This window comes from Aedes aegypti, chromosome 3 (assembly GCF_002204515.2).
Source record: "Aedes aegypti strain LVP_AGWG chromosome 3, AaegL5.0 Primary Assembly, whole genome shotgun sequence".
Lineage (NCBI taxonomy): Eukaryota > Metazoa > Arthropoda > Insecta > Diptera > Culicidae > Aedes > Aedes aegypti.
The window spans coordinates 350,707,468-350,734,657 of record NC_035109.1 but is presented as its reverse complement, the minus strand read 5'-3'; the positions used below and the strand labels follow the sequence as shown (position 1 = coordinate 350,734,657).

General features: G+C 36.0%; 1 protein-coding gene across 1 annotated transcript in view; it reads right to left on the bottom strand.

The window, feature by feature from the left end:
- Nucleotides 1-27,190, bottom strand: part of LOC5578903 — a 225,904-nt gene that overhangs the window by 29,882 nt on the left and 168,832 nt on the right. Inside the window, exon 2 of the mRNA XM_021852882.1 lies at nt 4,472-4,569. Within this exon, the coding sequence (XP_021708574.1) occupies nt 4,472-4,477 (6 nt within the window). The 5' untranslated portion in view covers nt 4,478-4,569. The remainder of the gene's footprint in view (nt 1-4,471; nt 4,570-27,190) is intronic.

The following is a 27,190-nucleotide window of genomic DNA, read 5'->3' as shown; positions in this document are numbered from 1 at the left end:
AGTATTCGGTGAACTGGCGCTTGAGAAAACGACATTTGGGGAAAAGTATCACAACCATATTTTGAAACAATAATATACAGTTAACTCTCCCTTACTCGATATTGAAGGGACCATCGAGTTAGGGAGGTATCGAGTTACAGAACACAAAATCAGTGCAATTGCTATCCAAGGGACCATCGAGTTAGCCATGAAAACCAACTTTTACTATGGTTCTCTAACTCGATATCGAATAAGGGAGAGTTAACTGTACTTTCAATCAATATTAATATTTGGGATTGGAAATAAAGGACCTTGTGTTCATCAATTGTTAAAGTTGTTTTCAGTTTTTATTAAGTCAAGTGTAATATACCGATACGACCACTTGAGAGTCGATAGCGGCTAAGGCGGCATCCACAAATTACGTAACGCTCAAGCGTTACGGCTCATACAAAAATTTGAAATTTTCCATACAAAAAGCGTTACGGAGGGGGGGGGAGGGGGTCAAAATTTTCCAATTTTAGCGTTACGTAATAAATGGACGCCGCCTAAGTGTCTAAAAAAGGAACATTGAAGACCGCATGCCTGAAAAATGAAACCAAAATGAGACTGAACAAGAGCCACATTTCTAAAAGTTTATGTGGGATTTAATGATTTTCTTCAGATATTCTATCAGATTATTCAGGTATTTGCTTAAAGTTTGCTTCAACTATTAAGGTGAATATGCATCGAAGCCAAACCTCAATTTTTCAAGAGCACAAATCTAGAGAATCAGAAAGCGGATCGATAAGTTTTCAGCTTGAACGGATGTTAAGTTTTCTATATTTGTGCTCTTCAATATTTAAGGTTTGGCCTCGATTCATTTTTACCTTAAATCAAAGATTATTTCAGGAGTACATTGAATGATTCCTTCACAGACTTCGCAAGGAATTCCTCCAGAACTTTTATTCGAGGAACCTTGAAAAACTGAATCAGAACTTATTCGAATGATACCCACAGATTTTTTTTTGCACTGATTCCCTCAAAGAATTGTTAATTGATTTCACTAGGAAGATGTTAAGGTAATTTTCAGATATTTTTAGAGGGGATTCCTTAAAAAAACAAATGAAATCGTAAAGATATTACTGATGAAATACATGATAAATTCCTAAAAGAGAGAACCTTATCAGAGAAACTTATAATGATACAATTGAAAAATTACTGAAACAAAACGTGCTAGAGAAAATTCCTGGAAAATCTCGAGATGAGCTCTTTGAGGGGCTACAGGAATAATTACTGTAGGATTTCGTGTTCAAACTAAATAAAATTTGAAACTGCGAATTCAAAAAGAAATTACCCCCCGATTCTGTTTTTGCACGGCCGTGTAAGAAAAATCCGATTCTTACATGGCCGTGCAGAATAAGTTTCCATACATATTTTTTCGCCAAAACCTTATTTTTGCATGAAACGTCGAGAAATGGTGTTACTTGTTTTACACGGTTTTTGAAATTTTGAACTGAAAACTTTTTTTGCACGGTACGCATTCCCCGTGCAAAAACAGAATCGGGTGTACTTCAAAAATAATTCCAAAAATCATTGAATGCAATCCTTATTAATGGAGAAATTCACGAGGAATTCTTGGTTGAATTCATTGTTGAATTCTTGGAAAATAAATCCTTGAGATTTTTGATCCTTGAAGATTCAGAGCCCCACCAAATCTGATTTTCTTTGCCCCGTTAGTCAAAACTGAATGTCAAATGCAATGAGAAATTTTCACCATGATTTCGGGGCCCCTAAGAGGCAGGAGCCCGGTGCGGACCGCACCCACCGCACCTCCCTATCTACACTACTGCTTAGCTTCGGTTCCTAAATTGGCAAATTAAATTGATTTCTTATAAGAGAGGCCAAACTAGGAGTACCCTGGCCAAATTAGGTGTGTGGTAGTTAACATTGTAAGGAAAATTAATTGTTTTTCTTATGTTTAGAATAAATTCGGACGGGGAAATGAATGTAGTTCTATCATGTGAATGTGATCTACTGAACACAAAAAGTTCCATGCTGATTTGCTATGTAAAACGGTATATATTCCACTATGACTACAACTGGCGCACGACCAAAACCGGTGATTCTACTCTATACTGGTAGTGTACCTAAAAGCGTCTAAAAGTACTATGCACTCAAATATTTATTTATTTTTCTTATCAATCTATGGCACTTTCACAAAGTGTAAGAAGTATACTAGATGACTGAAGTTCAAATCTTTCGTAATCTAACGAAAACAAATAGTAACGGACGATTTAACCAAGCAGTCCATAGTAATATACAGTAGCATGATAAATAAAATAATGGTAATAAATAAAACCATATTTTTTCATCAGTATATCAATAAAAAAAGAAACTTTAATGTAGGTATTAAAAATTAACCAATAAAATCGATGTTGGCAACTACCGTGCTGCATCAATATCCCGATGCACGAGTTCACTATTTGACGTTTGAGCGATGCCGTGTTATTTACGTGACCATGGTAACGAGTGAATTCGGCACCGCTTAAACTTCAAATTAGTGAACTCGTGCATTGGTCCATACCCGGGCACATAAGCACACAAATGTTTAAACTACATTTTCAAGAAAATTCTTCCTGAATTTTATGAAATAGTTTTATGTAGCGAACAGTTTAATGATAGATCTTTGTGAAAATTTTGAATTTTACGGTGAAAATTATTATTGTATCGTGAAATTGATTAAAATACAGAAGCTTGTCTTGTCCTTAAATCCGGACATCTCAGCAAATCTTGTTTATAAATCCGGACACTTATGAATCAATATCCGGACAGCTCTATTTTAACGTAGAATTATCTAATAATTCCAATGAAAACCAACAGAATTTAAAACACTTTCAAGAACTTGCGCAATGTCGATGTCATATAATCGTTTTAACATTTAAATGTTAGAGAAATTTGTGGTTTGTTTACCGGATCTGAAATGCCTGTGGTTGCAACAATCACTGATTCATTCATTTTTCAGCCTGAAACGATGCACTGCATTGCTCTTGTTATTCATTTTACATGTTTGAAACATGTTAAAAGCTTCCTTTCAAATATCAGTTGGTAATTGTGTTCTTAAACTATTAAACAACACGATATAAAATCAATGTCCGGATTTAAATATACTTGATTCCAATGCCGGAAAGCTCGTTTTCACTATTTTAAATATACGCTTATTCCATTTTTGTGAAATGTGGAGTCACTGAACCCTTCAATTATCACTTCGTAAACATTTTTTAGGAAACACTACACGAATAGATTCATTTGAATGCATTATAATTTTCTAAATGCTGTGGGTGAGTTCGTTGATGCAATCACAGAAAACAATTGTACCGCGAAGAAAGAGCATTCAACTGCAGCAACTTTTTAGTTTTTGTTGTTATTTATTATTTGGCAATGGTAACCTAACTAGATTACAAATGGATGTTCAATGATCAGCTTTTTTTTATAGAAGGAGCCAAGAATTGAAACTAACATATTAACATTTAATTTAGCTCTTAATTAAAAAATATTACAAAAGTGTCCGAATATTGGTACCGTCCGGATTTTGATTCACCGCGCCTCACGGTACGATTGGAGATGTCGCTTGGGAAATAAAGGAATTAAGGCTCAATCCATCATTTAATCATCAAAAAATATAAACCAGGTTTTTCGTTCAAATTCAAAGAAAACCTCATGGAAATCAATCAATGCATTACAGATAGTAGATGCAATTCAATGATAGATTTTGTTGAAAATTACTTGTTTTTTGCGCGAAAAACTTCTTTTGAATCGCCGGAAACTTTCATGAAGGGACAAAAAGTTCTGGGTATTAAGGATATCAACAACATAGCTTTGGCATAGATCTTTGTCGTAAATCAGTAAACATTTATTGAGTTCAATTTTCGGCTCGCACGGGTTCAAAATTTTGAACTGAGCTAAGGCTTGAACAAAGGCTTGATCGCTGCATTCAACAAATTGAACTGAAACGCGAACTAAACGCGTTCAAATGTATCACTGTATTGCATGGCAGACAAAAATATACTTAATGCCTTGAAAAATCGAGAGTATTTCCTTTACGAAAAGTGCATTTACCACTACGGTCATTTGGACCCAAATTTGTACAGTGATACCTCCATGAGTCGATGTTCCATGACTCGATATCGACTCATGGAACCATACTAAAAACAAAATTTCATGGTTACTATGATGGTCCCTAGAAGCAGCTTTCCAAAGGATTGCTGTTCCATGACTCGATATTTCCATGAGTCGATGGTCCCTTCAATATCGACTCATGGAGGTTTCACTGTACAATCACCGCTACGATAATTCAGGTCGAAATATTATTTACTTTTCTTGAATATGTTTCAATACAGAAGTAGTTTAAGTTTTAGTTAATAATAGATGTGTGTAATTCTAAATAGGCCATTACATAATATTTATGTCGATTCATCAATCTCTTGTATTACACAGATAAATTGCTAGTTCTCACCTGCATCGTGTTGCTGTCGTTGATGTCGGGCGCTTTCAATTGTTTTCATCCCCATTCACTGTAGTATTATTGGCCAGCAATGATGAAAGTGGATTAACCTGTTGACGAGGTAAAGAGACAAATAAAACAAACAATTATTGTAAGCTCTTCCAGGAAAAAAATATCGATGATTTCACGCAGCTCAAATCGGATTTGAAAACAGCTTTATCAGCGTTGTTTAATGCTTTTTTATTAACATCATTCCTTTTCATTTTCGATCATTTATCCTCCATCATCTGCATTATACCGCAATGCAAGGGGGATCGAATGCGCTTCCAACGGAGAGGCTGGAAAATCTAGTTGAGTGTTGTATTTTCCGTTTCAGCAAATGCTTAGCGAAGGGCTTTCTGTTGTTGTTTGTTGGATTTTCAAATTGATGGTAAGCCCTACTTGAGACTTTTGGTAGTGAGCAATAGAACCAGTATAGAGTACGTACACTTGGTGAAATGGCGATTTGAAAAAAAGTTTAGTACGGAGATATTTTTATTAACTCAAAAAGAGACATAATAAAAATATATTCTGTATTTCAACTATGTTTCGATTGTTACATGACACGTAAGGAGCAACTCACTATATGGCACATGTATATGGCAATCCATGAGATAGCTGCGATTAACGGTTTTTGTGTACCTATTGTGAAAAGTCCTCACGGATAGCCTTAATATATCTGGATTGAAACATCTTTGGCTCGTATGATGAGGTTTGCAATGAACAGGGAGCTTCAAATGAAAGTAATTTGAAACATAACATAAAAATCGGCTGAGAAGTTCTAATAGTTACAGAGTACATATATCTTAATAAACTTGACTTTATTGTTGATGGTAGAAAAAGTTTGTAACAAAATAATGTTAGACATCAAACACGAGATAAAATGCAAGTTCATTGGAACGACAATGAAAATTTACTGGTTTTTGATATTAATATGCAACGGAACTAACATTAAGTAAGTTGCAAATGCTTATTTGAAATCGTGTTTGGAGTGCATGATTTTGAAAGACGTTTTGCATGCTATTTGGGAATAAAAGGGTTGCATTTTGTAAACCATACATTTTCCAACCCAATTTTTGAGATCATGTCTTCATATGTACCAACATTATAACTTTAATAATTTTGTTTGGTTGAGTGTAGACTGCCATCAACAGCACAGCGAGCATCAGTAGATTCACAACGCTTCATTCCGCCGCAAATGCTGCCGAACGGATGCTTTTGCGCAGCCAATGAATGATTTATGAAAATATTTTCCTCCGGAATAACAACATGCATATAAATGCTGCAGCACAGTAGGAGAGCAAACAAATTTTCTGCCGTACTCACACAAACACACATACCCGGGCGCTCGACCCCCCTAACCTGAGACAGAGAGGATATTGAATTTCAGGTTTTTGAGGTTATAACCGGGTTTCCGATGATGGTGCTGCTATTGCAGCCGGTAGACCTCACAGTCATAATCTGTTTTCACAATTTGGATGTTGAGCTGCAGCGGATGCAATATCTGATCGATGAGCAGTTATTGTCACTGGTTTGAGTTGTTTGATATCTATAGAAACGGACATAATGCTTCTTTCATTGATTTGAACTGGTTTAAAAAGCTGTATGATATATATTGCGTATACTGTCCAGCATCTCCAAAATAAGAGTGCTATATGATTCTTGAACAATTTAGTGGAATATGCATAAAAATATACCTATTCGTCAATGCTCTTAGTGAACGCATTGTTATAAAATCCCTCAGGAATTCAGCAATTTCTTTCGGACATGTTGCCCTCCTGAATATTGCTATTTATAAGGGAAGAGATTTTGACCTGCTGGCTTGGAAAAACGAAGATATTTAGTTTTTGCGAAGAATTTGAAATTCAATTGATTTCCTTTCGATTAATGTGTCAAGTTTTTGTTGAATTTTACTTTTTAGCACACAGTGAGACTTAGCGAAGAAATTAAAATTTTCACAAATATCAGCTTATTTATGCCAATAAGATGCATTTTAAGTCATTGTTGGCCTTAAGTGTTCGGAATTTGAGTCAAAACGGTATACAATAAAAAAAAACAGAAGATTTAAGCCACGAAATACTTTTTCTGTAACCCAAAAGAATTTCAATCGTACAAAATATGTGAGAGTTGAAAACAGTCATCAAATCCATCTTCACTATATATTCACTTCTTTCTGAGATTACTATACCTACCTCCACTTAACTTAATATTTTACTTTTTATTTTTTGGGTCGTGGTCCTTTTGTCTTTTTTTTTTCTTGAAGACCACGGTCAAAATTGTTTGATGCATACAAATAAAATGTTATTGTGAATTAGTTTAAAATGTGAAATTTGGCTCCAAAAAGCTGAAATATCTCAATGAAGCTTTGTATGTAATGAACATTTAGAAATAAAATAAGATGGAAACTTTCTCTAAAATTATCAACGGATAATTATATTTGAGTCTGACTTTGTTCAAGAAAATTCTGCTCGAAGGAGGACAAGTGGTCAGAAAGAAGGACATGTCCTCCCAAAGGATACCATCTGGAAAGCCTACTTATTTTTTAATAACACTTTCAATAGGAGCATTAACGAAATTGGTACTTTTCTTATTTAGCAAGCAACTTCCGATACAAGAAGCCATTCCGAAACAAAAAGCTAGTCCTGGAGGAAGCGGTATGTGTTAAAAAATCGAACAACTTAAATCAAACGCGTTTATTCTACAAGAAACCAGGAGGGGACGAACCTGGTGTAGTAGTTAGAACACACGCCTCTCACGCCGAGGACCTGGGATCGAATCCCATCCCCGAGAAAGTCACTAAAAAAAATCAGTGATGACAAAATTTGTACAAAAATACTAATAGGGGCCTTTCAAGGATTTTTCAAAATTCTTCAGGTTCCCTTAGAAAACTTAAAAAAAAATTGCTCGGATTATTCTAGAAACTACCCCATGGGTATCGCACAAAAAGAAGATATGAGTTCCTGCAAGAATTTCTCTAGGATTCCATTAGGGATTTTCTCAAGAACTCAATCTAAAAAATTTTCTTAAAGTTAGAGAAAGTTCCTCAAAAAATCCTATATAGAGATTTCCGAAATTTAGAAATTCCCGAGAATTTCAAGTTTCAAGAATTTAACTTAATGTTTAATGTTTTGATTTCCTCTTGGTATTATAATAAATTTCATCCAAATCTTCTTGCAGAAGTTTCTTCAGGAATTGATCCTGTCACTTTCTTAAAATATTTTTTCCTAAGAATTCACCCAAATATTAAAACAGGAACTCTCCCAAAGATACTTTAGATCACAGATCATTTTTGTTTTCAAATTCTCCTCTGGGGTGTCATTTGTATAATTATAATTTTTCTATGAATGTCTCTAAGAACACAGCCAAAAATAAATCTGCAAAATCCAATGAAAATTTCTCAATATATCACTTCTTGGATTCTTCAAATTTCTGCAATATATTCTAAGGAAAATTCTTGAGTAATTACTTGGAGGACTTCCTGAAAGAATTCCTAGATAATTTTATGAGTAATTCAGAAACTTATGGATGGATTTTTTCAGGAATATTTGCGATGAATCTTTTTGAGTTTGTTCAAAAGAATACTAAGAGATGCTTTTGAGGGAATAACTGTTAGGAGTTTCAAAAAAAAACCCCACAGAAAAGCTCTTATATGAACCTTTGTAAAAGTTTTTGTGATCCAAGTGTGATTTTTGATTCCTGGAATATTTGTTAAAATTAATTCTAAAATGACAAATATTCTTAAATGAATTTCTGAAAATATATTAAAGGAATGTTTACTGTTGTTTCAAAGACATTCCTGAAAAAAGTGTAAAAATTCTTAGATGTGTTTCATGAAAAATCATTAATGAAATTCTTCCAAAGATGGAAGAATCAATGGAAGAATCCATGATGGAGTTTTGGTACATGTATAGCAGATTGCCGAAAAAAAACTAGAAACTAGGTTAGATGGTTGGAGTAGTTTACAGACGAATCTTTGCAACAATTGTTACGACAAAATTCAAATATTTTTGCTTTGTGTTCAGGTTTTTTTTTGTTATAATAAATTATCGGGGGATAACTAAAATCAAATCCTGAAGAAATCTACAGGAAATCATTTCTTTCTTGAAAAAAATCTGACGGATTCCACAAAAGCATACTTTGAATAACCCCAGACAACCAAAAATCGCATGAAAGTGCACGTTACAATTCGTTTATTCACACTAATTACATCAAACCCGCACAACACCGTGGATAAACTCGTCAGATTGATGAGTTTCCTCGCATAAAACACTTCTTTTCTGAGTTCATTTGTACATTTTATTTCGTCTCGTACACTCGTACAAAGTAAGTCGAATCAATCCGTAGCAGCTGTCAAATCAACATTTGTTATCATAAGTTAAGTCGCATAAGATCACAGGTTTGTTCGGTAGAATATTTATACACTCGCATTGTATGTTATTATTCATCACATAATATATGCACGCATATCGCCTCCACTTTTGTACGTAGAAGGCCTTTTCGCGACATCTTATAGAGTGATTCCAAGCAACAGCACCAAAATTTGGTAAATTTTTTAATTCATTTTTTTCTATTGAGCTGAAACTTTGCACAGTTTTCCAGTTCCATCTAAATCGTCATTTTCCGATATCAAATCTTCAAGTTGAGTCACGACTAACTTTTCAAAAGGGTGTATGTGAAAATGGTTCAAAAATATTCAAAAAGCTGCACAGCAAAAACGGTTCGTTCGATTGTTAGACAACTAAAGAAACAAAGTTAGACAACTAAATAAAGATTCCGAAAAAAATACACACAGTAAAAAAAAAAATTTTTTTGCGTTAAAAAACATAATTTTTGACACAAAAACTCAAATATCTCAAAACCCTATCGGAATAGCAACGTAATTTTTTGAGGGAAAACGGTCCATTATATTAGCTATCTACCATAAAAATTTGATGATGGTAAACCAATAAATAAAAAAGTTATGACATTTCAAACATGTCACAATTTTCACATTTAGTAGAAAAAAAAATTTTTTTTTTCGGTGTAAATTATTACGGGAACCGCAGTTTGTTGCTGATTTTATTGTTAAGGGCCTTGCGTGAATTAAACAAGTCGTTTTCATGTATTCATTAGTATTATGTATATTATATGTATAAATATTATGTATATGTATAAATATTATATGTATATGTATATATGTATAAATTAAAATGAATTAACAGATTACACGAAAATAATTTTTTTTTTACCAGGATATTTTTTCTTAGAGTATGATCGATGAGTTTCTAAATGTTATATATAAACTTTAAAAGTTTTGGATTTGGGTATGCGTTATGAGATCATGAAAACATTTTATTAATACTTATTTATTTATTTATTTATTGTTATTCAATTTTTTTACAATATCGAACACTTTTGCATCATTATCAGTTCAGTTCAAGTATAGTTTTGCTTTAATTTTATTTTCTGACAATGGAATGAAACAGTGAAATTTTTGGGTTCCTTGGATCGTTTTCGCGTTATTATATTGCTCGCTCAGCTCTGATGCCGTTAATTCGTACTCTTCAGTAGTAGTAAAACAAAATGATAATTTTGTTAAACCTCTTCTTTTCTGCGATTCGCCCAATCAAATAGTTCTTTTGCAGTTTTAATTGGATGCTCACGTTCTTTGGCTAAACTTGCTCTTGTGGCCATGCGCTTTATGGTTCCTCCAATAGCATCACAAGGACCTTTGCCATGTGACGTACCAAAGAAATGCCATTCTGCATCAATTCCGTACTTTGATTTAAATTGACATAGGCTCGAAAAATTCTTACGGTTTTTGTACTGCGATGCTGCTCCATCAGACATGAAATATATCTTTCTGATTTCTTTATCTTTATCAACGCGTAAAAAGTTAATCATTTTGGCAATGAACAAATTTACAGATACTGAGTCGTGTCTTAAATCTTCGGAAATTACAATAAAACTAAAATGTTCAATTTGCGTACTTCCATTGAAATAAATAACGAATGGATGAATTGTAGCTTGTTGTACGTTCCAGTGATGGGACTGCACTTCATCTTGCGATACAAAGCTATAGTTTTCAGAAAAATCACAAATGACTAAAAATTCATTATCTTGTAATGTATTTTTCGTATTTTTTAAAAAGCGGGATTGCTCTGTTTTTATAAAGTCGTGAGGAATTAAACTTTCTAATTTCAAGCAAAAAAATGACACAAACTCATCTACAGGTTTTACAATAGTTTCTAGGTCACACCTATCCGTGGTCACCCATTGCTCAAATGATAACTGATCAATATAATTTTCTTCAAACTCAGCGAATAAAGTATTTTCCAATGATGAAGAATCTGGACAATCCGAACAAGATCGTAGATAGCAATTTGATGTTGTATTTTCACACAAAAGACTACCAGTTAACATTTTAATATCCTTTGATAAATTGATTCTTTTCAAACTATGTAAGATTAGGTTAATATTTTCGTGTGTTGTGCACACACAAACATTATGTGTTCCTGAGTTGGATAGAAGCTTGCATTGCCTTGGACGAAGGCTTGCAAATGAGGAAAAACCTACCTTAATATTTTCGTTAATTTCCTTGAAGCGTGTATACGCTTCATTCAAAGCTGAGACGAGACTCGCGAAGACGGTCTTCTTTTTCTGTGATTGCTGAGTTTTTTCTTATTCCACTCTGTGTTTGCATCAATCATGCGCAAGCCATTCAAACTTTCACATGAACATCTCCGCAAAAAAAATATTGCGTTTGTATCACACCGAAGCATAAATAGCCTTATGCGTTAAATTTCATGCCAGCAAACGTGGCAAACATCAGAAACAATTAGTCTTGTGTTTAGATTTATCAGCGTCTTTGGAAAAACTGCTTCTGCTGGCTGGGGTTTTTAATAATAGTTTATTTTGAACTCAATACTTTTCACTTTTTCAGCCATAAAAACGACTGGCTGCATTTGAAGTTTCGTGACAGCGGAATCTGGGCTGCATATGACGTTGATATTTTTCCTCTTCGCGAGTCTCTCTCAGATTCAAAGTAGTCATCATTAATCGTTTTTGGATTGCTTGACGCTTTCCATCTTTTTTTACAGATACATAATCTTTTTGGCCAGGCATAGCTCTACTTACTTCATCGTCTTCAAAATATTGAATTATTTTTTCTTTTGTCTCATCTGTTAATGAAGTACTCGACCTAGCATTTTTGAATTGTTTTGCCTCTTTTGCTGTATTTCTATTGGTTTTGAACTCATCAATGGCGTCTTGAATAGACCACGAGCTTGGCAGCATCGACAAAATCAATAATTTTTCTTTCCTTGTCGTGGCTAGATTCGAGAACCTTTCCTTCATATTCATAATTATCTCATCGTAGTCTGTATTTTCCACATCCTCAGGTCCTAATTTGAAGAGGTTTCTTCGTACAGCTTCGTTGATTTCACGGTATTTTTTTCTCGGGATAATTGACGTAACCCATCTTCGTCCATTTAATCGGAGTCACTTTTATTCCAGCTATCCCTTCGTTGAAGCGTTCGATGTTGACCTTCTGGATGCACTCATCTTCTGATTGATTTGTTGAAACAGATGTCGCTGATGGTACCGTGGCAAGACTATCTGCACTTGATACTTCTGGTAACTCCTCAGTTGTTGTCGGTGCATCTAGTAATTCCTCAGTTGTTGTTGTTTTCGAACTTCCTGTAACCTGATCCACCGATGATGTACAGATTGCCCGTTTGTCAACGTTTCAACGACAGGACGTACAAATGCGTAAATTTGTATTCAATGTAGACATTGGAGCATAACCAGCCGCTTTCAGTTTATCTATGGTGCTTTCGGTGAGATTTCGTAGCTCTTTCGAACACTTTTTTTTCTGAAAACGGCCTGCAACAGTTGAGAAAGCGACTACTCATGTTGCTCGTTAGATTTTAATAAACAAAATCACTTTTAAGTTTTTACTGACTAGTTTGGTGTCGTTTGCTTGACTGAAGAAAAATTTTACAATTAAATCTTTTATAACCATAGTGGTAGTATATTTTTAGCTTTTTCGTGAGTATGTTCATGGTATGTACCTATTATGTTTTTGATGTTGTTGAAGTTACTCGCTTTCTCCCAAATATGATTAACAAAGTCTATTCTCTACCAAGGCGGGTCTATACCCAGGTGTAATCAGATTTTAACTTTGTGGAGAAAACCAGCGCCGAGAAAACCAGCACCGAGAAAACCGACCTGCTTTACGTATACTAGATCACCTGGGTATAGACCCGCCTTGTTCTCTACGAGGTAAACTTTTTGCAGGTAAACTAGTCGTATACCTGTATAGAAAACTTTTTATGTAGCTTTTGTCTTCAATATTAGATTTCTTATAGGTTTCTTTTATCGAAAGGTTTCAACACTATTGAGAGAATTTTTCTTCAGTTACGTACAATAAAAAATATGACACTATCAAGACTTTAGATCACAACACTGGATCGCGTCTAACTTTCTAATAGATGCTATAATAGTTATGAATAATTAAATAAAATATCATGAAAACAACTTGTTAACCTCATGTGGTACCCTTAACAAAAAATTCAGCAACAAACTGCGGTCCTAAAAAAATAACAATGAAAAAAAAAAATTCACTAAGTGTCAAATTTGTGAAATATTTGAAATGTCATAACTTTTTTGTTTATTGGCTTACCATCACCAAATTTTTATGGTAGATAGCTAATATAATGGACCGTTTTCCCTCAAAAAATTACGCTGGTATTCCGATAGGGTTTTGAGATATTTGAGTTTTTGTGACAAAAATTATGTTTTTTAATGCAAAAAAAATTTGTTTTTTACTGTGTGTATTTTTTTTGGAATCTTTATTTAGTTGTCTAACTTTGTTTCTTTAGTTGTCTAACAATCGAACGAAACGTTTTTGCTGTGCAGCTTTTTGAATATTTTTGAACCATTTTCACATACACCCTTTTGAAAAGTTAGTCGTGACTCAACTTGAAGATTTGATATCGGAAAATGACGATTTAGATGGAACTGAAAAACTGCGCAAAGTTTCAGATATTTTTGAAATGGTCGATCAGAATCGACTTGCATGCCTCCGTGGAATCCCTCTATAAGTGAAATTTTGCACATGTAAAGCCTCCAGGTGATTTTGTTATACGTACATTTTGGTTGTCTGGGACGTCTTAGGGATGCCTGCAGAAAAAAAATTGGGATCTACAGAACCCTTGAAAGTACTGTCCAAACGTGTTATATCCTGTGTCAATATCTGGCCAGGCACTCTACCAATCAAATTCTCGTACCTTCGATGCTGGCTGTCAACTTTTTGTTTATTTTTTAGTTTTCTCCATCTGTCAGATCATATATTGATATTGATTAGTTGGTCAATCAATTAGTTTGCCAGGTATTGTTTTGATCTCATTATACCTTAACAAGATATGGTTTAATACTTTTCCATACTGATTTTGGATCTTTTATCTCCAAGAAACCAATAGCTGATTATGATCGTCGGTTATTACTTTAGAACAATAAATTATGATCTTGTTTAGCTTTTTCCACCTGCTCGGGAACACAACTCTTAAAAGCTGAGTGCTGCAAGCCCAAATGAGTAGGATACAAATGAAACCATTTCAACAGACGTGAGTTGATCGAACAGAGGAAATATCACTACGGCGAACACTTGAATGACATGGAGAACACGGCGGAAGAAATGATTACATCAACACAGCGCACGAAGGTAGCTGAAGCTGTAAGGTACGCCAGACAGCGTTTGCTGTAAAATTGCTGGATAACAGTTGGTATTTTCCCCAAATGTCGTTGGTTCAAGAAGGAATGATCACAGCGAGCTAGGTGGATTGATCAAAGGCTACAGGATCGTAATATCATGATTTATGGATAGAAACCGAGGATGGAGAGAGGCGGCTGTGAACCTAGTTTGCTATCAAGATAGTTGATGTTATTAAAAGCAAATAAAATAATAGATAATAAGTTCTTTTCCTAAACCCCAAAATCGGAGTTTTTTCACAGATAAATAACAATAGTTTTTTTTGTTGAGACGAATGAAACTTGTTGAAAAAAAATCAGTCTCAGTTCAGCACACATTTTATTTTAAACTTGATTATTTATTAATTGCATATTAATCATTGTGGCGTTTAAGTTATGAAACATCGAACTACCCCAACTACCATTTTCTTGAAGCATGCTTTTCACATCCGACAGATATTTTTTTACGACAACCGTTTGGCCTTGAATTTATCTATCATATGTACCATTGGGAGGAAGATGCATCCTTGCATCCTTGATGGGAGTATAACCAACAGCTAGCAGACGGATCAAACTGTAATGTCAGTTATTTTTCCTGTTTTCAAACCTTTACACCGAGAAAAATACCAAAGTGCCGGCGGATTGCAGCTTGTTCGACCTGCAGTAACAGCCAGCATCCCAAGAGCCCCATTCGTTGAAAGGCAAACATCTGTATTCCTGGTACGTTCGTCAAGGTGCACACCACACGCTACATCACGTCCGGGGAAGTGATGCGGAGGATATTGATGTCGGATGAATTGATCGGAAGTTCTAGCTCGGTGCTACCTATGTCCGATAGAGTGAAGCGGGGCAAAGATTTGCAGCTAACTTTTCGCTGTAAGGCTTGTAAGGCAAGCTATACCTCAAACTATTGCATTGTAAACATATTACAAATTTTTTTGAAGTTTCATTTGTGTTTCAAGAAATTGAATGTTTAGTATCAAAAGTCAAATGCAAACTTGTACCCCATATTTATTTTTTAGTAAATATATAATACTAGTGGTCCCGGCAAACTTCGTCTTGCCATCAAGTAGGCTGTTGGAAAACGTCAAGAAATCCCCCATACAAAATGAAACCTTAGTCTTCTCCCGTTTTCCCCATTATTCCGGAGACTTTCCTGAACTTTTTCCTCGCACGAACACGTCGCATCCCTTATGGAGGGTAACAGTGAAAAACTTGCGTCAATCTGTTGACCCGTTCTCGAGCCATTTCGTGACATACAAACACCACTCCATTTTTATTTATATAGATAGATTATGGACAAAGTAGCTAGAGAATTCGAAAAAACATTTTGGAAAATTTGTGACCACTAGTCATTTGTAGGAATCCTTAGCATGGTATTGTATAGCGCTCCTTTATATTACCTAGAGCATCACGAGCAGCTGTATATAGTGCAAAATATACTTTTCCTTGAAATTTTATTTGACAAGTCTTTCGCGAACAAAAAATCCTTCCTTCTAAAATTAAGTAAAAATCATCAAATTCCAGTATTTCATTTCGTGTTGAAAAATATCTATTGCGAACTTTTGCCCCGCATTACTGTACAGCACGCGGAAATATGTTATAAAAGTCAGTGTGAGCAAGATTGGTTTCATGCTGCGCACCTACATTTATAGCAGAGGCACGTTCTGAGAAGGTGCGGTTTTCAATTACGTTAAGGTGGGGGATGTTTGTTTTCCAAGCGAGTGGGATCATTTGACGTGAATTTATCTAGAAGATGGTTTCCACATATGACCGTTTCAACTGCAAAATTGGTTCTTTATAGCACCGCTCATAATTTTTGGTTCCAATCCTGTATTAGCATCATTTTAACACCAATAGCTCTATTTGTATCATTTAACCACCACAGTAGCATGCCCGAAAGAATTTGTAACTATTGAGAAATAGAGCTACAGGTTGAAAGCCCTGATAAAGGTGGTTGATTATAACCGTGGTCATCATGTAAAGAACAAACGATGTTAGCACCGAGGAGGCAGTCCCTCTAGTACGACGTAGGTAGCTCAACCCTGGTTAGGTGGCCTATTGAAGACTTTTAACCAATCAAGAAAGGGAAAAGTAGAGCAATCGAATTGGATCCCATCGCCAACACTTCATTCAAGCACCACATGTACTACAGCGACGGCGACAGAGCAGAACGTAGAGTTGGTTTTGAGCGAGTTATTCGGACGAAGCTTTGACCACAAGTGGGAAGTGATTGACACTGGTCAACGACGAAGGCGAAACGACTGGTTCGATGAAGAGTGCCAGAGAGTGACAGACATGGTGACAGACGTGAAGAATATCATCAGAACCGTATGTTTGTGGCCGGTACCCGGCAGAACAGAGACCGGTAGAGGGTAGCGAGAGCCGAAGAAAAGCGAATCAATTTTAGAAAGAAAAGGCAGCACGAAGAAAGTGTGGTAGCTGAAGCTGAAGATAGCATTAACCGAAGCGATATGCGGAGATTTTATGCAACGGTCAATGGCACATGGCACAATACCGTACCAGTGCTCGTCATGTGCAATGATCGAGAAAGGAATTTGTTGACCGATAAAACGGCGGTGGCTGCTAAGTGGAAAAGCACTTTCAGCGGTTGTGGAACGGTGAAAATGGAAATGTAGCAAGATACAGGGTGAACGTCGATGGTGCGTCGATTGCTGCTTTGTTGCACCGACGAATAAAGGGCTCAGGCGAACAGAGGGTGGTGCCAGCCGCTTGCTCATCGTCGGAGCGGAGGAGCTTTCTCCACTGTTGTTTTGCTGCTGCTGCTCTGTTTCGTCCATCCTTGTCAACTATCGTCGATGAACTGATCTGACCGCTTCCTTGAAATACTTATTATCTACGATTCTTTTATTTATACAATGTGTTTACATGTCAAGTGGTTTTACACCTGGGGTACTACATCTTTTTCTTCTCTGGACAATGATTTTAATCTGTTATTACGTATTGATTTTAAGTCTATTTTTTATGTTGGCTCTCCAGGGAACTAGTATTTTTTTTATTTGTAATTTAAAAATAAAACTGCCTAACTACAATGAACCAAAATTTAACATCCTAGGGTTGAAGAATAAGTTACTGATGGTTGGCTGGCAAGACTAACGGCCGAAGCGATCGCTCTATTTTTGGACGTCAGCCAGACGGTTCGAGTTGCTTGGTGAAGTGTATTTGAGAGGAGGTATTCGGCCTCGTCAGACCATTCCGCTACTAACCCATTGATGATGATTTCAGAGTCCTCATCCGGAACAAATCGGGGGGATTTTGAATATGGGAATAGGATGACCGGGGTCATCGCTGCGTTTACACAGATCTTCCTGCTGGTGAGGTAGTCGGTTAGGACATTCACTGCCTATAACTGCATATTGCTAACATTCGACAAAAGTAGGCATTGAGTAAATGGAATACCAAGTGTGCATATCATGGCAGTATGGGAGGAAACAACAATTTCAAAAAATTACCAGGAACTCAAAAGTGCTTATTTGAGGCTGATATTTTGTACAACTTATAACGCATACTAGGTGAAAAGTCAGAAAATAATTCTGATAGAAATTTCATTGCTGTTACATTACGAGGCTCATTTAAAACCTCAATGTGACTGTTATGCGGTTATAATTACCAACGTGACAAAACAACTTGGAATTTTTTTCGAATTTTCTAGAACAAACTCACAGATTTCAGTAAGGTGATCGAAAGTATTTATTATTTGATGACTCTTCATGGTATTAACTCCAATTTGTTAAAAATGTCGAATGTGACTGTTATGCAGTTATGGGCAGTTCAGGCCTCGTTGGAGCTTGGATGTCAACGTTCGGATAGCAATGCCACTATAGACGAGGGATATCGAATGTGAAGAGGTTGAACAACAGTGGTGCAAACAAGGATGCTTCCCTGTGAAACTCCAGCAGTGATATCTTGAGGTAATGCGTTGCTTCCATTAACCCCTCTACCGGCAGCTTCATTTTTTACCGCAAAATTCAAATTCAAATCGTTATAACTTTTTTGTTTTTCAATATTTTTGCACCATTTTTTCACAAGCTCTCACAAACTCTTCTAATTTAAGGATCTGTGTCGATATTGATCATTGGTCATTTGTTTTTGAAGATATTCCAAAATTCCTTGGGGGACCGACCCGTAACTAGAACCCCCCGTTAATTTCTCAGGCTGCAGAATTTTAATCGTATTCGGATATTCACTCTTCGGAACAATACATTAATGAGAGTATGTTGTGAAAAAATGAAGCAATTTGGTGTAGCCGTCTTTAAGTAATGGCCATTTAGGTTTCTTGAACAACGCTGGCCAAATAAAGATCTTAAAAATTTCAAAAAACATCATATCGTAATTTTCAGATATCTCCAAGAATACTGAACCGATTTGTATGATTTTTTCAGAGAAGCTCCTTGTTACCTGGCATTATATATCCCACATTTTATTTTTTTGAAGAATTGATCAGAAACAAAATGGCCGCCAAAGAAATTTTGTATGGAAAATGTCGGTCCTCCAAGGAACATCGGAATATCTTTAAAACCAGATGACCAATAATTAATATCGACACGGATTTCTAAACAAGAAGAGTTTTTTGAGAACTTGTGAAAAAATGGTGCAAAAATATTGAAAAACAAAAAAGTTATAACGATTTGAATATTTATTTTGCGGTAAAAAATGAAGCTGCCGGTAGAGGGGTTAATGGAGACCTGAAATGTTCTATTTGTCAGATAGTTCTGGATTATTTTCACCAGGGAGCTGGAAAGATTGTGTTGGTGCAGCTTGAACACCAGGCCATAATGCCAGACGTTGTCGAATGCTTTTTCAACATCAAGCAACGCCTTAGCAGATGATTTGGATAAAGACATGTTCCGTCTGAGGAGTTGAGGACGTTAGTTAGAAGACTGATGGGGTGACAACTTTTGTAGAGGGAGGATCTTTCCCAGGTTTCCGGATGGGTATAACTTTAGCTGACTTCCACAAGGAAGGAAAGTAGTTAAGTCGGAGGCACTGATTAAAAATCAGTGCCAGATGTTAATAAATCTGTGAACTCAAGTTCTCGTCTTCCAGTTTAAGGATTCTGTCGAAACCTGGGGCCTTCATGGTCATAGCGGTTTTGACATAGGTCGACAATTCATCAGCTGTGATCTCCAATCCCTCCGAGAAGGCATTCGGGATCAAATGAATGCTGAGCATCAGCAGCCTCATGTGGACTAACAACATTAAGTCCAAGATTGTGAGAGCTGATGAAGTGCTGACCTATCTCTGCTGCCTTTTTATCTGGGGTTATCAAACCATCTACATTGCTGTCGTTGTCAAGTGGAATCAGCGGCAGATTGGGTCTTGGCTTGGTTTTTAATATTTTGAACGGCTTCGCACAGTTTGGGAGAGAGCAGATCTTATTGGAAAACTCGTTATTACTGAGGTCCAACATTCTGGGACTGGATGATTTTAGTAATTCGGTTGACATCAGTTTTTAACGCAGGCAGGCCAGTTCGCTGATATTGCCTGTGTGTAGTGTTCCGCAGTCTAATAAGATCTTTAGTGAGCCCATCAATGGTTAAAGTGCTGTTTACCTGCCTCGCTGTTGGAACACTCGGCTCCCTAGCCTGATAGATTGCCTCTTCAACGGATCGTAGCTGCTGGTCGATGTCATCAGTGGACTCGGGACGCACTTGGTAGTCAATGTTGTCATCAACCCACTGTTTGTACCGACCCCAATCGACTCGATGGTTATTGCGTCGGGTAAGTTGATGCCGGTGGATCGAGGAGTCAACTTCGGCCACCACTGGGAAGGGGTCCGAGCTGAGCTCCTGATACGTTACCGGCTGGGTGATTTTGATCATGTTTGTGTTCAACAGGTCCAACTCGGTCCCCAGGACCGAGTCAACCGGGTGGGACTGTCCGGACTCAAGATGTTATAGTGGTCCTCCTCCAGTTCGTTGCTCCAGATGGTACCGTTTTGATTCCGCCGAGTGTTACCCCAAGCTTGATGTTTGGCATTGAGGTCTCCGGCGATGATGTACTGCCCCTGCCACCGTGTCTCTTCGGAGAGTGTTTGATGATTCCGCAGTGACTTGTGCGGGGCAGTATGCCATGATAAGGATTAACTTGAGCTGAAGGCGGTAGTTGATGTTCCGATTCACTGCGATGACAACCCCTCCCCCTGGAGTTCGTTGAAGAGAGGAGCACTGGGCCTTGCTAGGAACAGATGCTGCAGCCGCACTTGTCGGTTGCCCTATGCTTCTCGCCACAATTCGCACACTTGGGTTTGGATTCTTCCATCTGGTTACAAACATCGTTCTCAACGGGGCCATCGAGCAACGGGTGGCCATTGAGTAATTCCTGGTACCGTGGCCGAAGGGGTCGTGAACTGATTTGTACCTCTGCCATTCGACCACGGCACTGTTGATTGTCTTTATTACTCGCAGGTCATTGAGTGTGGTGAAACCGTGCTCCGATGGACCAGATACAGCTGATCACGTTACTTGCGGGTCTTGTCAGGACGTGCAATCTTGTGCAGCTTTACCGGCTTCTTTTTGTAGAATTCCAGCTCCTCGACAAGATCATCCACCGCCATGTCGTCGAATTTATGAAGTAGTACCTTCAAGGGTTTGGTACAAAACATATCGTGGGTGTGTAACTCCCATTCACGCTTGGTGAGGATGACCTTCCCAACTAACAATTCAGAGCCACAAACAAGCATGCATGTTTAATTATTGTTCAATAATGGTAATGACAGCTGAATAAAAAAATTAACAAACACAAACTTAGATCAATGTTCAATGTTATGCATTAGAATGAACAAAAGTTGAATCGCCACTTATTAAACACTTCCAAAGATTCGCATTCGACTAGTCAAGATTGTTTTACTAATGAGCTGAACAAGACATGTTTCCCCCAATTAAAAAGCCAATGGGCAATTCTCACTGAAACCAGGCCGCCATCGGCACCCATCGTTAGAATTCCAATTTTATATCACTGCTCGCTAGTTTTCGATAAAACTTAAGGGTGGTCCTTTCTGTTTTCTCAAATTGGTGGACCCCTCGTACGCCAGCTAGCTGAACAGTTTGCGAAAAAGCCCATTTTTCGATAAATCTTGGGTGTTTCTTGAGACATAGAGAAAAGATATAGCTTTCATTTAAACTCGAAAAAATTTTGGCGGCCATTTTGAATTTGGCCGCCATCTTGAATTTTGTTAGAAAAATCGTTTTTTCACCATTAGCGCACCGCTAGTTTTGAATTCTGAGATCACCATCAGAAAGCTGAGGAAAAATTGCGTAAGATAGGCTACAAAAACTAGGTGAGCAATGGTATTTACCCTATGATATGAACGATTTTCTAAATCATGTTCTACTATTTTGACGTATATGGCGAGTGCAATCAATGCAAACATCATTTTTTTGTACTACAAAGAAACAAGTTTTCAATCGATGGTGAATTATTTGAGACAGATGAAGAATAGGAGTATTATTTTGAGTGAAAAAATCTGGCGGCCATCTTGGATTTTGACGCCATCTTGGTTTTCAGTAGTAGAATGAGTTTTCACCTTGATAGCACTCAGCATGTTGAATTTTAATGCTACCGTTACACTTGTTCTTCTTCTTGTTCTTCTTTTTCCTGATGTTACGTCCCTACTGGAACAGAGCCAGCCCCTCAGCTTAACTAGCTTTGAAAACAAATTATCAAATATGATGTTTTAACGCTTATTTGCTACCTGAATGATTCTTCTGCATATCTTCGAGTTGAAAATAGCATTATTTCTTTCATTTATTTGGTCTAAAACCATTGATAGAAATGAACAATCAGCTGAACAGCTGAGATAAGATAAGAAAAATAGAATCTGATTGTTTTTTTAACGGAGGCCTCATAATTTAACATGATGAGCACTGAGATGGTAAGAAATCATTCAACTGCTAAAAACCAAGATGGTGTCGAAATCCAAGATGGCCGCCAGATTTTCCAACCTCGAAATGATACACCTGCATTTCGGCATTACGTCCACATTAGAACAAAACCTGCTTCTCATCTTTCAATCTCGCTATATTTCACATGCATGTTGGGCGGTACTTAAAACGATACTTTATGGCTCAGAAAATCAAGGATGTTGTTTTTGCTTCAAAATTTAAGATTTCCATTCTGAATTAATGCACTTTTGTCAATGTTTTACGTTAAAACTACAGATATTACCACAAGACTTACTAATGTCCCAACGAGCAATCTATAAACTTCATTCAATGAACAACAATGCATATGATTAAAAACTGTTTGTTTAATACAATCAATGGCTTTCGACAGTTTTCAATTATTGAATTTATTTATTCATTATTACTGAATTCAAAGATATGTCGAAGAATTGTTCTGTTTTCAGAAATCGTGTTATAAAAGAAAATTCCTAATAAATAACCTGGATTTATGACCAATAAAGCTAAGTATCTGGCTCGGTTCCAGTAGGGACGTAACGTCAGGAAAATTAAGAATAAAAAGAAGAAGAGTATACGTAACCTTTTTTTTTATAGATAACCTCTAATTTCAACATGCTGAGTGCTATCAAGGTGAAAAATTCATTCTTCTGCCTAAAATCAAGATGGCGTCAAATCCAAGATGGCCGCTAGATTTTTTCACTCAAAATAATATTCTTATTCTTCACTCGACTCGAATAAAACACCAAAGGTTGAAAACTTGTTTCTTTGTAGTACAAAAAAAGATTTTTGTATTGATTGCACTCGCCATATACGTCAAAATCGTATAACATTGTTTAGAAAATCGTTCATTTGATAGAGTAAATACCATTGCTCACCTAGTTTCTGTAGCCTATCTTACGCAATTTCCCTCAGCTTTCTGATGGTGATCTCAGAATTCAAAACTAGCGGTGCGCTGATGGTGAAAAAACGATTTTTCTAACAAAATTCAAGATGGCGGCCAAATTCAAAATGGCCGCCAACATTTTTTCGAGTTCAAATGAACGCTATATCTTTTCTCTATACGATGCCACTAAGTTTGCTATGTGTTCCAAGCGAAATATATATATGTCTCAAGAAATACCCAAGATTTATCGAAAAATGGGCTTTTTGGCAAACTGTTCAGCTAGCTGGCGTACGAGGGGTCCACCAATTTTAGAAAACAGAAAGGACCACCCTTAAGTTTTATCGAGAACTAGCGATCAGTGACAAAAAGTTGGAATTCCAACGATGGGTGCCGATGGCGGCCTGGTTTCAGCGAGAATTGCTCCAATATTCCACTAAATAAATGTAGGGGGGCTGGGGGCAAGAAAGACACCTTAAGATATATAGGTTTAAATCATGGTTGATTAGCACAATTTTTGAAGATTATTCCAGTGTAGGGGCAAGCTTACCTCTTGTTCTAAATGATGTTATCGATAGATTTCAAAAATATAAGAAACACATGATGATTTGAGATTTTTGAAAATGTCCCTTCTCATGAGGTTTTTAAACGAGGCACGGGGCAAGAGTGCCACTCGTATGGAGCAAGAAGACCACCAGAGCAAAATGCCACAAATTTTGTATATTATTATTTCCCCGAATAAACGATAAATTCTAGAGTAAGTAAAGATAAAAACTGAGGGATAAAAATTGACTTATAGTTAAAAAGTAATTTTACAAAATTAATTTAGTTCTCATCTTATTTGACTGTAACAATAATAGTAAAAATTTTCAGAAACCATTTGAATGTCCAAAATGGTTTATTTTGATTTTATTTAGTAGGAAACATTGATTTAATGCAATATTGAACAAGAAAAATTAAAGTTCATTTGATTTTATATGAGAAAATTGCGGTGTCCCTCTTGCCCCATAAGACATACTGTTTTTATATATGTAAAACTTAATGTCAAAAGGACTTTTTCGAAAAAATGTCCTCACAGCTATATTAAACAATTAAAAATCATCAATACTGTGCAGAAAAATCAATATGTTTTGTATTTATTGGGAGTCAAACCTTGTTTTCCGGTCTTACATTCTTATAATATTTCGCATTTTTCGCGTTGGTGAGTTAAAGACATTTTTCTAATTTTTTGTACTAAACATTTTTAACTGTTATATTTACACAACCCTCAATTAGTACTCAACTTATTCTTATCCTGAGTTTAACATCAATAAATTGATTTTAACTACGTAAAATTAGAGGTAGCACTATTGCCCCATGCCCCCAGGCCCGGATTTGGGGGGGTGCCAAGGGGGCAAATGCCCCGGGCCCCCCGACGAAGGGGGCCCCCGAGGAATCAAAATTAAGAAAAAAAAAATTGAAATAGCTTATAATAGTTTCTCTTTAGACATTTGGACATATAATTTTAAAGTCAAAGTCAATTTTCCAATATTTTAGTTATCTTGTTTTCATTACCTAATCTCATTGTATGGTTTGGTAAATTGTTATTCTTCAATATATTACCAAAAAAAATCATTAATATTAAGCCAAAATTTTTGAAATTAAAATCCGCTTACCGATTTTGCAGGATCCTCGAAATAATAGCTAAACCTCTAAAGCACTGATCAATTCAAAGAGTTTATCTGTTTCTTATCAGAACTTTAAAATTTAAACATATTTGCAATTCTATCAGAAACATAAAGCGTGAGGGAAATTCTTTTGTGATTATTTTTAAATACTTTTCTATTTTATAATCCGTAGTTGAAGAAGTTTTCTTTGAATTCAATAAAGGTTTAGAGTAAACTTTGAATATAATTAATAGAATATACAATACTGCCAAGAATATAGTACATAAAGGCCGATTTTCATACAAAATAGGTCAAGTTTAGGGAACTGTAGTATAACAGCTTCGAACAAACCGATTGTCCTGAAATTTGAACTACATCTCATTAATAACTTGAAATTTGATTTATGAGTAACTATTCAAATTCCATTCAAGAGTTTGGATGCTATTAAAAAATACTGTTTTGAGAAAAAATATACTGTTTTGAGAAAAAAAAGTTTTCAAATCGGAACATTTTTGAAATATAAATATTTAGAAAAAGAAGCATGCTTCTGCAAATTTGTTCACTTAGATGAAATGCAAAGCTTTGTAGAAGGTTTTACTTACCCTAAATTGTTTGTTTTCAAAATAATCTAAACATCCAAATTTGCAAATTTCTGTCAAAATGGGTGGTTTTTAGCAACTAAGATACTTTTGCATAGAATTTGATTTTAAATTTGCAAATCTAATACAAAGTTTTTTGCCAACGTGAAGTTCAATTTTCAGGTCAATCGGCTTTGTTTATTGTATTCTGGCATGTACTGTAAACACTTTGTATATATTTTGTTTTAGATAATGCGGCAACCAGAGACAAACTTGAAACTTGTACTAAATAGAATCAAAAGGAGCTTTAGAGAAAAATGGCTTTGAAGATTTATAGCATTTTTGTTTTTGTATGCAATTTTTATCCAAGAAACGAGCCAATCTCCTAAGAATTATTATATTTTTCCCTTTGGACGGAAAAATCACCTCAAAACACTATTGGAAAGCTTTAAACAGTCGATTTTTTTTAATGTATATAGCTCACAACTGAAAGTGTCAGTTACTTTACTTTGCATTTAGGCCCTTCATACCATTTCGTTCAAAACTCAAATTCAATACGTTAGTTTGTGGAATCCCAAAATGTGCTGAATTTTTATTAAGGGGCTCCTACATGAAATCTGACCCGGGCCCCCCGAAGCCCAAATCCGGCACTGCATGCCCCCCTATATGTATAAAAAAGTATTCAGAAGACGAACTAACGTTTTACTTGCGTCACACTTCAGCTATTTTCACATGTTTAACATGAGCATGAATAAGAGCTAAATAAGTATCTTGTAAAATCCTAATTCAGCTTCAGTATATTATAAGAACAGTTGATCCAATAGAGGCCAAAAAGACTATAAACAAACACATTGTTCAGCAATAAATAAACCTTGTAAAAGCGATCACACTATAGCTAACTTTCATAAAATGGACAAAATATCCGAAATTCGTGTTGAGTTCCGAATGCATTTCAAAGCTTATAACTTAGGCTATCTCAAAACTTTTTAAATAGTCGTTCAGAAAATGAACATGGTCAGCCTCCAGAAATGTAAAATTATTTTGAAAAACAAAAACAAATATTTGAGCTAAGTATTCCTAGTAGGAGCGAAGTACTGACAAACAAAGCGTGATATTGACTTGATTGACATAAAAGATCGGTAGACAACATATTTTTTTTTGTATTTAGTTAATTTTAGATATCGTTTCCAGATATTTTATGTATTAAAGCCTGTCCACGATAAATTTCGGACACTTTTTTTTCAGTGTAGGTTTTGAATTATTTCACGGATTGCTGAAACGTTTCACTTATATGACAGCTGAAACTCTCCACTTTATTTCGTGGTACAACATGTTTACATTATCGTAACATTCACTGAAATGGCGTCCAATCAAGTGGAAGTGCGCAAACGCATTTTGTTTGAACGGCAGCAAAATCCGAATTTATCGGTACGCGATCTTGCCAACAAACTAAAGCTACCGAAAAGTACGGTATTTAGTGTTTGCAAATCATTTGATCAGCGCTTGACTGTGGATCGGAAGGTTGGAAGTGGAACAAATCGAAAAGCATGCTCCCGACAAATGGATAAGAAGGTGGTAGCCATTATTGAGAAAAATCCCAATCTTTCTGTGCGAAATGTGGCTCGCAAAGTTGGAAAGTTCGAGAATTTTACAGAAAGAAGGATTAACATCCTTGTCAACTGTTTATTTTGTAGATATAACTCTTTTATTCTGAAATAAACAATTGTTTTTGTTGAATTATGAGTAACTTTTTTTTTGCTGCCATTATTTGGGTGTCCGAAATTTAACGTGGACAGGCTTTATATCTATCAGGTTAATATCACTTTCTGCTATCCATAGTATAATTAGCTATTGCTAAGCTTTTTTCGCATGCTCGGGATGTTGTTCCGTACAAGAAAAGTGGAAATTTCTTTGACAGAATTGATTAAATAAATTTT